The 15,838-nt window shown below is 39.3% G+C and overlaps 2 protein-coding genes and 3 non-coding genes across 7 annotated transcripts in view; all 5 read left to right on the plus strand.

Moving 5' to 3' along the window:
- The window catches only part of hectd3 (HECT domain containing 3), an 8,239-nt gene extending 1,040 nt beyond the window's left edge, over nucleotides 1-7,199 (plus strand). The window contains exons 3-20 of one of the 3 annotated variants that reach the window (XM_035670974.1): nucleotides 687-940; nucleotides 1,039-1,174; nucleotides 1,451-1,572; nucleotides 2,028-2,141; nucleotides 2,639-2,721; nucleotides 2,816-2,990; nucleotides 3,270-3,351; nucleotides 3,670-3,852; nucleotides 4,009-4,061; nucleotides 4,183-4,351; nucleotides 4,453-4,566; nucleotides 4,666-4,755; nucleotides 5,316-5,522; nucleotides 5,659-5,788; nucleotides 6,030-6,104; nucleotides 6,241-6,322; nucleotides 6,444-6,515; nucleotides 6,974-7,199. In XM_035670974.1, the coding sequence (XP_035526867.1) occupies nucleotides 687-940; nucleotides 1,039-1,174; nucleotides 1,451-1,572; nucleotides 2,028-2,141; nucleotides 2,639-2,721; nucleotides 2,816-2,990; nucleotides 3,270-3,351; nucleotides 3,670-3,852; nucleotides 4,009-4,061; nucleotides 4,183-4,351; nucleotides 4,453-4,566; nucleotides 4,666-4,755; nucleotides 5,316-5,522; nucleotides 5,659-5,788; nucleotides 6,030-6,104; nucleotides 6,241-6,322; nucleotides 6,444-6,515; nucleotides 6,974-7,058 (2,226 nt within the window). In that variant the 3' untranslated portion in view covers nucleotides 7,059-7,199. The remainder of the gene's footprint in view (nucleotides 1-686; nucleotides 941-1,038; nucleotides 1,175-1,450; nucleotides 1,573-2,027; nucleotides 2,142-2,638; nucleotides 2,722-2,815; nucleotides 2,991-3,269; nucleotides 3,352-3,669; nucleotides 3,853-4,008; nucleotides 4,062-4,182; nucleotides 4,352-4,452; nucleotides 4,567-4,665; nucleotides 4,756-5,315; nucleotides 5,523-5,658; nucleotides 5,789-6,029; nucleotides 6,105-6,240; nucleotides 6,323-6,443; nucleotides 6,516-6,973) is intronic. The other 2 variants (XM_035670977.1, XM_035670975.1) reach the window with 2 other exon arrangements.
- A 1,731-nt stretch (nucleotides 7,200-8,930) lies between these two features.
- Nucleotides 8,931-12,264, plus strand: rps8a (ribosomal protein S8a). Its single transcript, XM_035671409.1, has 6 exons — nucleotides 8,931-8,984; nucleotides 9,891-9,997; nucleotides 10,264-10,363; nucleotides 10,584-10,759; nucleotides 11,274-11,403; nucleotides 12,110-12,264. Exons 1-6 carry the CDS (start codon nucleotides 8,981-8,983, stop codon nucleotides 12,217-12,219), a joined length of 627 nt encoding a protein of 208 aa, XP_035527302.1. The 5' UTR covers nucleotides 8,931-8,980; the 3' UTR covers nucleotides 12,220-12,264.
- On the plus strand, nucleotides 10,035-10,141 carry LOC118335298. Its single transcript, XR_004797056.1, has one exon. It is a non-coding gene; the product is annotated as a small nucleolar RNA SNORD46 (small nucleolar RNA).
- LOC118335297 lies at nucleotides 11,113-11,180 on the plus strand. Its single transcript, XR_004797055.1, has one exon. It is a non-coding gene; the product is annotated as a small nucleolar RNA SNORD38 (small nucleolar RNA).
- LOC118335293 lies at nucleotides 11,715-11,782 on the plus strand. Its single transcript, XR_004797051.1, has one exon. It is a non-coding gene; the product is annotated as a small nucleolar RNA SNORD38 (small nucleolar RNA).
- Nucleotides 12,265-15,838: the final 3,574 nt, after the last annotated feature.

Here is a 15,838-nt window from a genome sequence, read left to right on the forward strand (position 1 = left end):
TCATTGTCTAAATTATATGTTATTTGAAAGCAGACAATAGTTGTGGAATTTGGACAAACTATTTCTAAATATTTGAAAATGTGGTGGACTTTTTCTAACTTTCCTTTGAACAATACAGTTTATCTCTCAGCAAGAAGCTCCGGGGGTTCAAATCCAGCGTTTGTCTTTCTGTGTCAGCTTTCATACCTGCGGTGCAAAGCTCTGTGGGAATCGGCAGCCCTTCACAAATGTATGCGGGTGTTAATAAAAGTGCAGGAGTGAGTTCCTTTATGTGAAAAATACAAGTGATTCAGACTGCTGAGATCACCGTGGAAGGTTTTTATTTGCACTAAAAGAGGCTGTAATCTTTTAAAGTTACCGCCCACATTAAAGCGAATCTTCAGTGTCACTCGGTACAGTTCTCTTTACATCGGCTCCACAATACAGAAGATGTGGTGTGAGCTTAATAACCGTGAGTTAGACTTATCTTAAATTAAGGTTTGAAATAATAGCATCTTGCTGGGATTGAACCACCGACCCGCTGTACCTCTGTTCTGCTACACAGGTTCAGTGCTTACATTGACAGCATGATATCAGAGTCCTCTAGTTCTGGGATGGTTTTTACTCCCTATTAATTAAACCTTTATGGTTTTTAAATGTGGCTTAGGGTTTCACATGTTGATGTAACGATCCGTGTCTGCGTCCAGGAGCAGATGGAGGAGCACCGTCCGGGCCTGGAGCTGGAGGAAGGCTGGATCCTGGTGTGTAAGCACACAGAGGGAGGCGACAGGCTGGTGCCGGTGGAGTCCCCGGACACCGTCGGCAGACAACAGCAGCTCTTCGGCTACGACCACAAGCCCTGCAACAGGTGGGAGCAGGTGGTGAACGTGGAGAATGCGCTTTACATCGGCTCCAAACCCAAAATCGCTGAGCGTGACGACACTGCCGTCCAGAAGCTGAGGTGAGCTCCTGTTTGCGTTGAGTTAAAACACGAGAGTCACAACTTTTTTTGTGTTTAGAGAGCCGCAGATTAAACTGATGTTCCCTCAAATCTTTAAGGTACGTCCCTCCCACCTGGGCGTATGAATGCGATGAGGACCTGGTGCACTACTTCTATGACCACATAGGGAAAGAGGATGAGAACCTGGGGAGCGTGAAGCAGTGTGTGACCAGCATCGATGTTTCTTCGTTTTCTGTGAGTCACACACACGCAGGTCTTTGTATGTTTTCCTTAAAACAGGGATGTGGAGATTTGAAATCCAGTGATTCTAGTCAAATAAAACTATTAGAATAAAGCTGTACGAGTATTAAAAGCAATCAAGCATTTGGTTTGTTTATCATCTGCTTTTTCATCTTGATGAAAAGAAAGAAATAGTTCATTTATGATAGTTACATTGAGCAGTATGTCCCTGTAAAATTCTGAATGTATACAATTTGTCAGTGATCGAATTACGTTGATATTTACTGATAGGAAGATCCAAGTAGAGGGGTGAGCTGTCTGACAGACGGCGACATTGGAACTTTCTGGGAGAGCGACGGCGTGCAGGGACAACACTGGATCCGCCTGCACATGAAGAAAGGCACTGTGGTCAAGTAAGGAGCTCAGCAACAAAGTTAATTTTAAAAAAAAGAAGAAGACTTTATCGCCAACTTTACTGTTTAAACGTTATTAATTGTAATCCCACCTGTGATCTTACTGTTTCACTGCATGGACTTTTTCCATGTGGTGTGTAGATGCACACTCTCAGACCACAGTGTGAGGAGGAACTGACGCTGCGGCCAGTTACAGACGTTAATTAACTCACACAGGGTCGCTGAAGTGACAGGATTACATCCATATGAGTCAGGGGAAATGATGTTTGATGTGGTACCACAGCCACATTTTGGTGTATTACGAGGGGAATAACTCATGGTCGCTCACACAGTAAATGCACATCATATCATGCTTGCTTAAAGATGCAAAGTATCCCATATGAACTTTTATTTTTGTTGATAAATAGTGGATATGTCTTTGTTGTACGTATGATGTGCTTGTTTTTGCTCCCCAGTAGGCTCATATTGACGGTGGACTCTACAGACGACAACTACATGCCCAAGCGAGTCACAGTGTATGGAGGAAAGGGAGACAACCTGAAGAAGCTGAGTGCCGTCACCATAGACGAGTGAGCATTTTCAAAAGGATTGTCAACATGTTTCACAGATATGCTTCATTTTACAGTACAGGCGCTTTAGAAGGAAGACTAAAGCCACCAGTTTTGTTTGTTTTAATATTTGAAACAGCTTTTTTAGGCGGGATGACCTACACAATCATATGATGATTAACTACCGTTTGATATTAATTAGTGCATTAAATGAATTAGGAAAATATAATAAAAGGAGAGTGTTATAATAAGATTTATACTCAGAAAGGAACCTCCGTATTATTACAGAAGACCATATTGGATGTTTAATAGAAGACCAATACCTACCTGATATATTGTTCTAGCCGTGTTAATAACGTGATGCTGTGCTGAAGAATCAGAATCTATGTTCTCTTGATAAAAGTATAAAAATTAAAGTGTAATGTGTAATAATGAAGCGTATCTGCACTGAGCCATTTCTTCTGTAGAAGCTGACAAATACCAGGAGTTTACATATTCTGCTTTTTTTTTGCTTCTAGCAACCTGACTGGAGAAGTATGTGTGCTGGAGGATATGACGTCTCACCTGCCTATAATTGAGATTCGAATTGAGGAATGTAGAGGTAAGGCCTTTTAACATGTTTCAATATTTATTTAACCATATATTTTGTCTTTTCGACCTCCAACATTATTCGTTTGTTTTTTTCTGTCCATTTGGCTCTACAGATGAGGGGATAGACGTCCGGATCCGGGGCTTGAAGATCAAGTCGTCATGTGAAAGAAACCTGGGTCTGAACGCTGATGTTTTCCAGTCCTGTAACTTGGTGCGCTACCCCCGTTTGCAGGGCAACACGCCTGACGTCCTGTACCGCAGAGCCCTGGTCATCCAGAGGTAGGTCAGCGTTTATTTTACTGCCAGGGTTCTCACAGTCACAGGAAATATTAAATCTGTTGAACTTAACTGTGATGTCTTTTGTGAAGCTTTTGTAAAGAAAATGCGTCGAGGTTTCAGAAATGTTGTCTAATCAATCAGTGTCGTGTTTACAATGAAATTCCAACTCCAAAGTTATTTAAATCTCAGAAATACAATTTAGATGCAATGCTCTAATTGTCTTGCTTTTAAACATTTCTCAGTGTTTGTGGTTATCTTCTTCTGTCTCGTTCTCTGCAGGTTCATCGGTCTCCTGGACAGTGTGCTCCCACACTTGGTACCAGCCTGGGACTACAGTCTGGGTACCTTCAATCAGATCAAAGTGAGCCATTATGAAGCTTTTAAAATATAGAATACTGCCATTGAATAACATTTAAGCAGCAATAAGGCCCAAGCAGCTGTTCTTTTAATGCCATTTTTTAACGGCTACCAAATTTATAGTATATATATACAATAAGGTATGGCCCTGGGTGTCTTCCCATACCTTCCCACCCACAGTAACTGAGACATGAAGAGTCTTTTAAAAGTTGATATTAGGTCATACTGATATTATACTGTTGTATCAGTACATCCCAACGCAAATCTTAAAAGCTTCCAAAATGAATTTTTATTTACTTGCGTGTTCTTTGGCTTCCTCTAGAGCATAAAGCAGTTCCTGCTGCTGTCCAAACGCCGCTCAGCACTCATCACACAGTGCCTGAAGGACTCCGAGACCAGTAAGCCAAACTTCATGCCCCGACTCTACATCAACCGACGTCTGGCTATGGAGCACAGAGACAACCCCTCTCTGGACCCGAGCTGCAAGAACGCTGTATTCAATCAGGTATTTAACACTTTCTGAGTGCTGCCATCGCGGTGCCATATTATATGTGCTCAAAAGAGTGTTTGTTGAGTCTGGTTTGAGAAATATGAGTCAGTTTTCATCATCCATTACACTTTGTTATGCATTATGGATGCACTTACTGTTCTCTCCTTGCAGGTATATGAAGGGCTCAAGCCATCTGACAAATTTGAGAAGACTTTGGATTATAGGTGTGCATTTATAGGCTTGCATCTCACGCTCCTGTATCCGATATTTCCTGCATGATTATGACTGTAACTCAAGGGCACTAAAATCCCCTAAACCTATCATCTTTCCTTTTTGTTTTGTCAGATGGCCTGCTTGGTATGACCAGTGGTGGGAATGTAAGTTCATTGCAGAGGGAATAATTGACCAGGGAGGTGGATTTCGGGACAGCCTGGCAGACATGTCTGAGGAGCTTTGCCCCAGCTCAGCTGAGTGTCCCATGCCTCTACCGTTCTTCAGCCGCACGTCCAACCAGGTAATCACTCACCATCAGTGCCTGCCTGGTCAAGATTAGACTGCACTTCAGTGTTCTCAATGCTTGTCTCTCTCTTTTCCTGACTTTTGCTGCTCTCTCAGGGTTCCCTAGAGGCCAGAGATTACTACGTCCCCAACCCGTCCTGTAAAGAGTTCCACAAGTATGAGTGGATCGGTCAGCTCATGGGAGCCGCACTCAAAGGAAAAGACTTCTTGGTGAGTGATGCTCGCCGTCTACCTACTGTAGGTCGGTTAACATTGCGGTAAAGTAAAAATTAGTAGAGATTTGACTTTCTGGATTCTTCAACCCTGCAGGTCTTGGCTCTGCCGGGGCTGGTCTGGAAGCAGCTGACTGGGGAGGCTGTCAGCTGGAATAAAGATTTCCCCGCTGTAGACTCCGTGTTGGTGAGGACATTCAGATTATAACAACTAAAGCTGCAACGAGTGATCATCAAATCCGTTAATTGTCAACTATTAAATTAATCCTCAACTGTTTTTATAATTAAATGATTAATTGGTTTGATTCTATCTTCTCAAATATAAATATTATCTGTCTTCTTTAGTCCTCTATGACAGTAAACTGAATATCTTTGGGTTGTGGACAAAACAAGACATTTGTGGGTGTCCTCTTGTGCTTTGGGAAATGCTGATAGACATTTTTCACTATTTTCTGACATTTTATAGACCAAACAACTTGGATTAATCAAGAAAATCATTGACAGATTAATCAACAGTACTCCTAAACAGTCGTGTAATGTAAATTTTAGCCCTCGGACTTTGCTGCTGACATCATAATCTGTTGTACAGATGATCAATAAATTTAAAATTTGACAAATTTCCTTTACTGCATGTCACACCCTCTTTTAAATTTACCATTTCTGCATTATAATCTATGAAAAAAAGCCTCTAACGGTGTGGCCATCTGTAATCCCTATTTTTAAGTTAAATTTGGACGTGTGTTTCAGGTGAACCTGCTGGAGGCCATGGAGAACATGGACCGGGAGACGTTTGAGTTCAGGTTTGGCGAGGAGCTGGTGTACACCACCCTGCTGAGCGACGGCCAGATGGTGGAGCTCATCCCCGGCGGCAGTAATGTGGCTGTTCGCTACGAGGACCGCAGCGAGTTCATCCGCCTGGTGCAGAAGGCTCGGCTAGAGGAGAGCAAGCAGCAGGTGGGACTTTGATGTTACGCTTTATCTTCCTTTACACTGCTGTTTTGATTGTAGTTATAATTTCTCTCGTACTCTTAAGCTTCAGTATAAACTCATCCAGTATTTATTGTGTGTATTATCTGCATGTGTCTTACAGATTGCAGCCATGCAGGCGGGGCTGCTGAAGGTGGTTCCTCAGGCGGTGCTAGACCTGCTCACCTGGCAAGAAGCTGAAAAGAAAGTCTGTGGAGACCCTGAGATCACTGTGGAAGCCCTGAAACGACTCAGTAAGTGTTCAGGATAGAATTTATCTATGACAGTAAACACATTTTCTGAGCCCTCTACTATAACTATGCACCCTGCTGTAAACATCTGCCTATATTTCCTTAGTCACCATCTTTTCTTAATATTAACATATTTATTCACCAGTAACCAAAAGTAAAGTTAATAAGTTGTTATAAACCAGAATTATCCTTTAAGAAGCTACCATGCTATTAAAACTCAATGCTGTTTTTATCTCCCTACCAGCACACTACGAGGACCTGGAACAAAGTGACGTTAGAGTTCAATACTTATGGGAAGCACTGACAAACTTCACCAATGGTCAGTTCACCGTCTAACTGTCAACATCTTTATAATATCTTTTACAACCTCTGCCTCAGTGATGACATTAGGAATATGAAACAATATTAATGAGAAGTACTCTGTGTCTGACAATCATGTTGAATTTTGTTTTCAGAGGATCGCAGCAGGTTTCTGAGGTTTGTAACTGGTAGAAGTCGTCTTCCTGCTCCAATCTACGTCTTCCCTGACAAACTAGGGTCAGTGCACAAAAATTATTACGAACAAATTACTGTTTGCTGTTGATGGCAAAATAGCTCATTTGGAAAATTTAAAGTGCTCTTAATTGATCTATTTTGAAATGTGTGTTTCCTGATACAGCTCAGAAACGACCGACGCACTTCCACAGTCCTCAACATGTTCCAGCACGCTTTATTTACCCAACTACCCAAGGTACACTCATCTTGTGTATTTTGTATATAAAGAATCTGTACATTTAATATAAAATGTTGTTTAACATACACTGTATCCATTGACATATTTAACAACATTAATACAAACCTCTTTCTGTTTTTATGGTGTTATAGCAAGACTTTATATTAAAACATACCACAAGGAGTTTTTACTGGTTGTGAAACAGTCTTAATTTAATACTGATGCCTCTTTACGACCTGCATAAGAACACAAGACCATCGGTGAGAAGATTGGTTATTTCTATGTAGTTATTCTTAACTACTCCCACCAGAGGCCGCCAAAATCAAGAAGAAATAAAAGTTCCTTGTTGCTGCTTTAACTTTTCATAATCCTACACTTTATCACATTTACATAACGCTCTTATGAAGAGGATGACTGTTTGTACAGCTGCTTTTTATTGACATTAATGTTAATGTCTTGTTCGTTCTGTCCTGCAGTGCAAAGGTTTGTGAGGAGAAGCTGCGTTACGCTGCGTACAACTGTGTGGCCATTGACACGGACATGAGCCCCTGGGAAGAGTGATCTCTCTGCTGCTTCACTGAACAAACTTTACAAATCACTGTTGGATGGAGAAATCTTTCCAAGTTTATTGCTATATCATATATCACAACTGCCAATTAATGCTAGCTGTATATAATAAAGAAATATATGGAAACATGGAAATGACTGAATGTGTTTTTGCATGAAATATTAAATTAATGAAGGTGTTTACATTTCTTTTTTTACAAGTTGTGGCAGGCTTGTTTGAGTTTTGCAAATTGTCTTCAAGAGTTATGTTCTACAAATAAAATGGGAAGCAGCATATCATGACAATTCATTTTTAGAGCTCATTGATGTTCAAAAATGATTAAGATTGTACAATATTTGTATCAAATTAACTATGGCCGTCAAATCACTGCATTCAGAGCATTAAAATACAAAACTTTTTTTTTTTTTTGAATTTTTAGTCTGGTACACTGTATGATGTACAAAAACAATAAATATAAATAAATAAATGGAAATAATGACAATAATCTTAATCTCTTACCAGCTTTCCACAGATAAAGTAAAAAATTATATAGATTTTTATTTATCTCTATATTTACTTGCTTTACAATACATTGATACATTTACATTGCTTTATTTACATTGCTTTATATACATATTGAATAAAAAGGTAAATACAAACATTAAAGTACATAATATTAAATGTAATATTTATTATCGTATATAATTTAAAATACAAGTATAAAGGATGAGCAAGGTAAATTTGTCTCATTCATTTTTAGTTATAAAAAATACAGCACACGTGGGACAAAAAATATTATTATTATTATTAAACTTGTGTACTTCAACGATAAATTTATTGATTTATTTATTATTAATCATAAGTTCACAGATACACACACATGCCATCAAACTCTACAACTCCTCACTCGGGGAGGAGGAAATAGGGTAAAGAGGACAGAAGCGAAGAGTGTAGCCACTCACTGTGCAATAATAATCTTTACTCACATTACATACCTGCGTCACCACTCTTCTTCTTTTTGGTTCAATTAACATTAATGCCACGCTTAAGTGCCATAATAATTAATCTCTAAACTGCTTCATTTTCTGATAATGTTCATTGTAGTCCACTGTATTAGAACACAATTGCCATCTTAACATCCTATACTCTTATTATATCTTATCATCGTATACAGTTCTCTACATTTATTTTATTTTATTTTATTTTACTTGAATTTTATTTTACTTTTATTCTTATCTCTACTTTCTATATTTAGCTAAGAGTTTATTGTTTACTGTTTATTGTTTACTTTCTATATTTAGCTAAGAGTTTATTGTTTATCTTATATTGTATTTTTTTTATACCTACAGTCTACAGGAGGTGAAACCACTGTCTGATCTAATCAATATAATTATAATTTTAGGCAAATATCACATACACACCTGTAAGTGGAAAGGTAGCTCACCCTCACTGATGTTGTTGTTTTAAAAATGAGTTGAGCAAGTACTTCGATACTTTGGGTTTACTGGCAGATGAATATGAAGGAATTCGTGGGCCGATAGAGGCTGCCTTGATTTGCAATCTTGCATTTATTTGTTTTTTGGTTTGTGCCTTGCTGTATCTATCTTTTTTATTATTTTTATTATAATTATTATTATATTTTTTTAACAAAGCCTTGTAGATTTTTATTTTTTTTTAGGTAATTGATAATAATAAAATAAATGTTTTATTGTATAAACGCAACGTATGTTCCCTTTGAGAGAACTTGTAAGTATTTTTGGAAAGCTAAATAAAAAATAATATTAATAAAAAAAAAAAAAGGAGGCGATACCACGTTAATGACAAAATCTCACTCGAAGAAAATACCGTTCGCTACTTCGTGAAATCTCGCGATAACACGTGGCTTCAAACCTCCCCATGATCCTTTGCGGTTCCTCTTTCTAGCCGGCGCCTGAGAATGGGTACGTGTTTTCATGCTCGGGTCGGACGGAGAATCCTTCTCCATCTGGTGTTTTATCGAACCAACTTTATAATAATGGTGTGCCATATTGTAGCTAAGTGTTATGTGAGTGGATGCCGCGTTAACTTTGCGGTCTACGGGCAGTTTAATGTGTTTTAATGGTAAAAAAAACTTGGAATGGATGTCGGTAGTGCTCCAAGATGGCTGCTAGCTGTTAGCTGCTGAGGCTTCACAACGGTGCAGTTTGACTCTTTGTGAGTGTATAATGTGTTCAAAGTGTTTAAGGAGGTTTCAGCGTTGAGTCCTCTTTATGTTGGCTGTTTAGGAGTAACTGTAGCGGTTAGTAGTTTATAGTAAAAGCGTCAGGCTGATGAAGAGACTTAGCATTATCTAGCATGATGGTCCGGATCGTGTCATGCTGCTGAAAGACTTTTAGTGAAAACTGCGAGTAATGTGTGATAGTTGGGTTACTTAGGGTGGCTTTAATGTTAATTAGCTTCGTCTATATGTAAGTAAACGACGTAATCTGAGACACTTGAGTTGCATGCTGGTTTCTGAAGGCCACGCTGTGATTTTAAAGCTCGTGAAATTGCAATTCAAAGTAGTTTTTTGTGTCTCAGGACAATGTGCATCTGTTAATTCAGCTCAGTTAGACTTTGCATTGTTTTTGTTTTTTTTAAGAAGTCATAAATCTAATTCTCTATAACATCCATTTGAATTTAACCATGAAAGGAATCTGTTGCTTGAGTGACATGATGAAGCTCTTTAAGCGGAAACCGAAATAAAACTGCGGACAACCTACCTTGGAGAACTGATCGCTCGAGCACAGACTATAATTTTGTGTTGGAAGTGTTGGTGAGTTGTCAGCTTATCTTAACACCTTGTTTCTCCTCTTACATTTATCCAGGTATCTCAAGGGACAACTGGCATAAACGCCGCAAGACCGGCGGTAAACGCAAGCCCTACCACAAGAAGAGGAAGTATGAGCTCGGTCGTCCTCCTGCAAACACAAAGGTAAATAAAACGGCTGAGAGGGGGCTTCGTGTGACGCAGCGTGGGTGATGAAAACGTGACCTTAGGTATGTCCTTTTGAGCCGTTTTGGTTCAAAGCTCTGGACTTACCAATGCTGGGACTTGTCATAGTTACACTGACACGCTTTAAAACCTGTTCATACTGTTTATTTCTCAATGAGCAAGCAGACTGCAGTCTCAACACACTTTACTGGAATCCTAGACGTACCAGTTGTATCGATGCTAATATAAAACGTGTCTTTCTTTAGATTGGACCTCGTCGCATCCACACCGTGAGGGTCCGTGGTGGTAATAAGAAGTACCGTGCTCTGAGGCTGGATGTTGGTAACTTCTCATGGGGCTCTGAGTGTAAGTTTTTCTTATGGATGCAACCTTTTTTTGAGCAGTCTTTGATGGTGCACACAGCTTTCCATGAAGATAATTTGTCCAGTTCTGCTACTGAATGCAAGTGGTGATAACGACGACTCTGAGCATTGCAGCTTAAAAGATTTATCAAAACAATGCTGTTGACCTGAAGTGGGGCAGTAATTTGCATTTGTCTAATGGCACTTTCTCTTTGTGTGCACAGGCTGCACACGGAAGACCAGGATCATTGATGTTGTCTACAATGCCTCCAACAACGAGCTGGTCAGAACCAAGACCCTGGTGAAGAACTGCATCGTCATCGTCGACAGCCTTCCCTACAGGCAGTGGTATGAGGCTCACTACGCCACTCCTCTGGGACGCAAGAAGGGAGCCAAGCTGGTATGTGGGGGAGGGGAAATATCAAATGTACCATTAATGTATTTCTTCAGTTATGATAGATGCAGCAGCAGCAGCTCAGTAACTTTTGTTAGTGTGTTTCTATACTGTAAGTGCTGCCAACCTGCAGTTTGTCACGTTCAGTTGGTAGATCTGCTGGGTTTGAATAAAGATGTCAGATTAGTTCAGCCCTATTTAAACTTTGTACTTAACGAGTGATTCTACAGGTGGTCTCAATGTATGAATATATTAACTTTTTGACATAATGCAGAGTTAAAAACACTCACAACACAAGGCATTTTCCTCTTCATCACCGCGCCTGTATTATAAATTATAAAGCTGATCTGCTTCATGTCTTTCTATGAAGATACCTTGTCCAGTTCTGCTACTGAATGAAAGTGGTGATAATGATGACTCTGAGAAAGACGTGTTCCCCCTCACTCTTATGTGCTGCAGTGTTACACATTTAACTCGCCTGTTGATGTTCATCTAATTAACTTCAATTCTCCTTCTGTAGTCACCCGAGGAGGAAGAGGTCCTGAACAAGAAGAGGTCAAAGAGGACCCAGAAGAAGTACGATGAGCGTAAAAAGACAGCCAAGATCAGCACCCTCTTGGAGGAGCAGTTCCAGCAGGGAAAACTGCTCGGTGAGTCTCACCATGTGTATTCTTCTACTGTGGTATCTGTAGGGACTGACGGCCTGTATGAAGTCTAATTTGTACCTCACTGCTGCAGATCTTTTTTAGTTCTATATTCTACTCTAGCATGTGCCTGAATTTTACTGGCAAGTAAGATGGCAGTCAATTTAAGTGTTAACCCATAAAAGCACAGACGAGCTTTAGTCACATCACATCACCATCGTCATGGTACAGTTTGGCTTCCAGTGATGTGAAGTTTATTTTTGACAAAGTAGACAGAAGATTACAATAAAGAGCATTATCTTTCCATGGTCCCTGTCTTTCTATGAAGATACCTTGTCCAGTTCTGCTACTGAATGCAAGTGATGATAATGATGACTCTGAGAAAGACACGGACATCTGCTGCAGCGTTAATTCACCCAGTCAAAATATCTGACCTCACCCCGTCTGGGGATGTTAAACATTAGCACTAGCTCTTTATTCCTCAGTGGTGCCCCTAAGTTAGAAGGTGAAGCAGGGCCCACGCTACAAGGGTTAGACAGGTGTCGGATAAAAAGCCCTGGCTGTGAAAGAACCAAAAACTGTCAAGTGTACTAACATTTCTGTAATGTCAGGAAATTGAGGTTTCCTGACATTATTTCACCTGCAGCCTGATTGTTTTGAGGTGGTTTATCCAACTCTCTGACTGATCATGTTTCCCTCGTTCCTCCTGCAGCTTGCATCGCCTCCAGACCTGGCCAGTGCGGCAGGGCAGACGGCTACATCTTGGAGGGCAAGGAGCTCGAGTTCTACCTGAGGAAGATCAAGGCCAAGAAAGGCAAATAGATGTACAGCTGTTTGATACGTCAATAAAATCCAAACGCCCCACAACTGTCTGCTCTCTCTGCTTTTCTTTCTCCGTTTATTGGTGGTGACTTTCTAATCTTGCTCAGATTAAAACTCAAAGCTGTCCAGTGACTGGGCTGCTGTTCTGTGTTTAATCTCATCAGCAGGGTGTGGCAACAAGTTCCCATCAGGCTGAGGGCAAAATATAGGAGGTTAAGGTGAATTTAACCAGGAAGTCTGCAGCATGACCTGATGGTACACTGGTCTACCACACTAATGCTCTTGTCTTAATAAGAAGCAGTATCCAAAATTACCAGTGACACTGAGCGTATCCATTCATTAAAGGTCAGATGCAGTTTGGAGTTTAGGATTAGATTTACTGATACTGAAAAATTTAATGTGGAGCTACTTTTAACTTTATAGCAGGTTTTTGGTTTTTATTTTGGTAGTCTACTCTAGTTGTTACCAATCAGGGTCCAGATCCCCTCTAGGGAACGCCAGAGCTTCACAGGGGCTCATTATAAAGTTTATATTGGGATTAATTTCCAGATAAGGGCACAATGAAGACCTGGTCATCTAATTAATTTTATGATCTTTGTTGTGTTCACTACTTGAATTAATTTAGAGTTTATCAGAAGTTCTGTACTTGGATATATTAAATACACATGACATGTCACTTTGTCAGGGTTCGTCAGTTTACTTTATAGAAAAGGCATTACGTAAGGTAAAGGTTGTTCAGGGGTCTGCAACCTTCACTACCTAAAGAGCCATTTTGGCCCCTCTCCCTTCAAATAAAATTAATCTGGAGCCACAAAACCTATTTGACCCCTAACACGAAGATAACGGCGTATAAAGTTTTGTATAAAAGTACTATAGCATATAGTTTGTTGGATTTATGAAATTATAGAACTACAAAAAGAACATTTTTGCTTTTTTTTTTTAACCTGTTAACATAAAAGAGGAAAACTTGTGAACAGAGGAAAATAATCTGACTTTGAAATAAGAGTATGCAGGTCTGTTTGAATCCTTTTTTGTGGAAAATTAATCAAATAAAAAGTAGCCCACTTTGAAATAAATAAAATTTAAACCTGTAGTTTAATAGCTGTAAAAATAGTAAACATAAAAATAGGTTTGTATTTAATTATGACTTAAGTCCATTTCAGTTTCCCCTCATCCTCCTGTTTTTTTCCATACAGCAATCAAGTAGCTTTTTCTCCAAAGCTACAGGGAGCCACTGCAGAGGGGTGGAAGAGCTGCATGCGGCTTCAGACCCGCCGGTTGCCGACCCCATGTCTAGTCTACAGCAGTAGAAGAACTGTATGTGTCCTGTGGGAGACTGTGCAGCAATATCAATAAAGGTGAAAATGTGAGATATCCATAATTCCAAAATTATAAACAAGGTCAACTGTAAGGATCATACGTTGAATATATGAACTAGAAAATTATATAACTTTATGCATGTAATGCGGTACTGAAATGTACCGTAGAGAGAAAATAGGTATAGTACATGGTCCCTTTCCACTACTGCAGTTGATCTTTAGCTTTAACAAAAGGAATGGATGAATGGTTTTTCTTTACATGAACCATCCCTCATGGAATCATACATATACATTGATCAACAACAAACCAAATACTCTGAGGGCTGTACTGAAGGTAACTGGCTTATCCAGGTGTAACTTCCAGGTTAACTTGTACTACTAAAGGTGGATGAGTTTTACCCTGAGATATGTTGACATGGCAGTTTACTGTCCATGATACTCTTTGTGGTTGACTCCATGTTACCCAATAAACCTCCTCTCCTCCGCCCACAATCTAACCCCGACGATGTTCTCTATGAAAGATATCCATTCTCATCTGAGGGAGGCTTTTTATGCGGTCGCAGACAATTCACAATATAGAAATACTTATTAATATACATAAACTGAGCCTGTATACAAAACAATTTGTTTCCAGAGGATGATTGGTGCAACTTATTCTAATAGTAGAGTTACATTCACACAGGTAGACTTTCAGCATCGCTGCTTTAGAGAAGATTTTAATTCAGGGCGTAAAGTTCTCAGGCAGCACATCTGATTTCAGTTTCACATTCATATAATACTTAATTCAATACATTGCACACATTTCCTCTCGGATAACCTTTCAGGCTCACTTTCTTGCTTTAATCCCTGTTATTTTATTAATGGGTCAATTTCTGGTATATTTTTGTCATTCATTTACCACTTTAACCTTGGAAATTTACCACAGTCGTAGTCAATCATATCACAAAGTTCAAAGAGTCTGTAGGAGAAAAATAAGAGAACCTACGACATAAACGTTGTAATGTTACTTGTGAATTTACTCTGTTGACAATGTGCTTCCTCCCTGTCATTGTTGGCCTCTACTACAGTGAGACCAGTCTGTTAACTTTCCTTTAAACTCCTCATCTCCTGATATTATCATTGTTCATTCTGCTGGGAACAAATACAGAGCACAGCTAACATCGTAATCACCGTCGTAGTGCAGTTTAACAGCAGTGTAGGCAATCACAGTTTGATAACCCGAGTTAAATCTGAGTAGGTCAAACTCCCTTCATAGTACATCCCTCCGGTACAACTGTGAGTACCTCTAGTATAATGTTCTGCAACAATATGAATTAAATAAATAAATATATACACAACCTCACAAGCATAAACACAACATACAAAATTAAAGAAGCCATATAATGCCTTTTGGGTTTTCCCTGTGCTTTAGTGTGTTGAATTGATTTTTTGTGAATGTGAAAGTTCTGAAAGTGACTGAACCCAAAGTCTGTGTCAAAGGGAGTTACTGATTCCCAAAGAAAGCACTGCTCCTGCTCTACCTGAGACGCCTCGATCGGAATCCGCCTTTTCTTCCGTTTCTCTATGACCTCACAGAGAAACACAGCACTGATAGGCTAGGAGACAGTCCAAGTCCCGCCCACTGAAACCTAGTGAATCTACCTCGCTGTCCGTTGTTCTTTCATAGCTAACGGTGGTAACGCGGTAGGAAAAAAACACAGCAGTTTCTCTGTTGTTCGCTACAAGAACCAACACAGACGTTACCTTCTCCTCCCACCATCTGAAGAAGTGAAGACCCAGAGGATTAACGACATTTTAAAGGAAATATGGAGGAAAACAGAAAAAAATATGTTATGGAAGACCCAGTGTAGTCATTTTATATCTTCTGGAAATATCGCGACGAGTATTTTGTGCATTTTTTTTTTGGTGATAAAGTTGGACTAATGTTGTAATATTGAGGGACGGTAACGAGAAACTGTGAATGTTAAGCCTCATTTTAAGACAATTAAATAACGAGTAGTAGGTTGGATGCCGGTAACTGCTTTTTCATGTTCCTTTTTGTGCTTTATACTGCATCGCCAGTGTCAGCTTTGTTGTTATTTGCGCCGATGATTATATGAATAAATGTCAAATACATTTGAAATGTCTAAATAATCAATGTATGATTTTGGAGCTTTAAGTTTTAAATAGTTGTCATGTACGTTTTTAAAATCAAATCATTTTATATCTATAAAAGTATAAAAGGAAGGGGAAGGTAGTTATTTAAGCCAAATCATTTTGTGAAAATAATATTTACGGTTTATTATATATTAATAATATTT

The sequence above is a fragment of the Morone saxatilis genome, unplaced genomic scaffold (assembly GCF_004916995.1).
Source record: "Morone saxatilis isolate NCDOM2014 unplaced genomic scaffold, NCSU_SB_2.0 Contig23, whole genome shotgun sequence".
Taxonomy (NCBI): Eukaryota; Metazoa; Chordata; class Actinopteri; family Moronidae; genus Morone; species Morone saxatilis.

Coding starts and splice junctions, on each gene's coding strand:
- rps8a (XM_035671409.1), top strand. Junction 10,364..10,583: donor CTTCTCATGGGGCTCTGAGT/GTAAGTTTTTCT, acceptor TTGTGTGCACAG/GCTGCACACGGAAGACCAGG. Junction 10,760..11,273: donor GCAAGAAGGGAGCCAAGCTG/GTATGTGGGGGA, acceptor CTCCTTCTGTAG/TCACCCGAGGAGGAAGAGGT.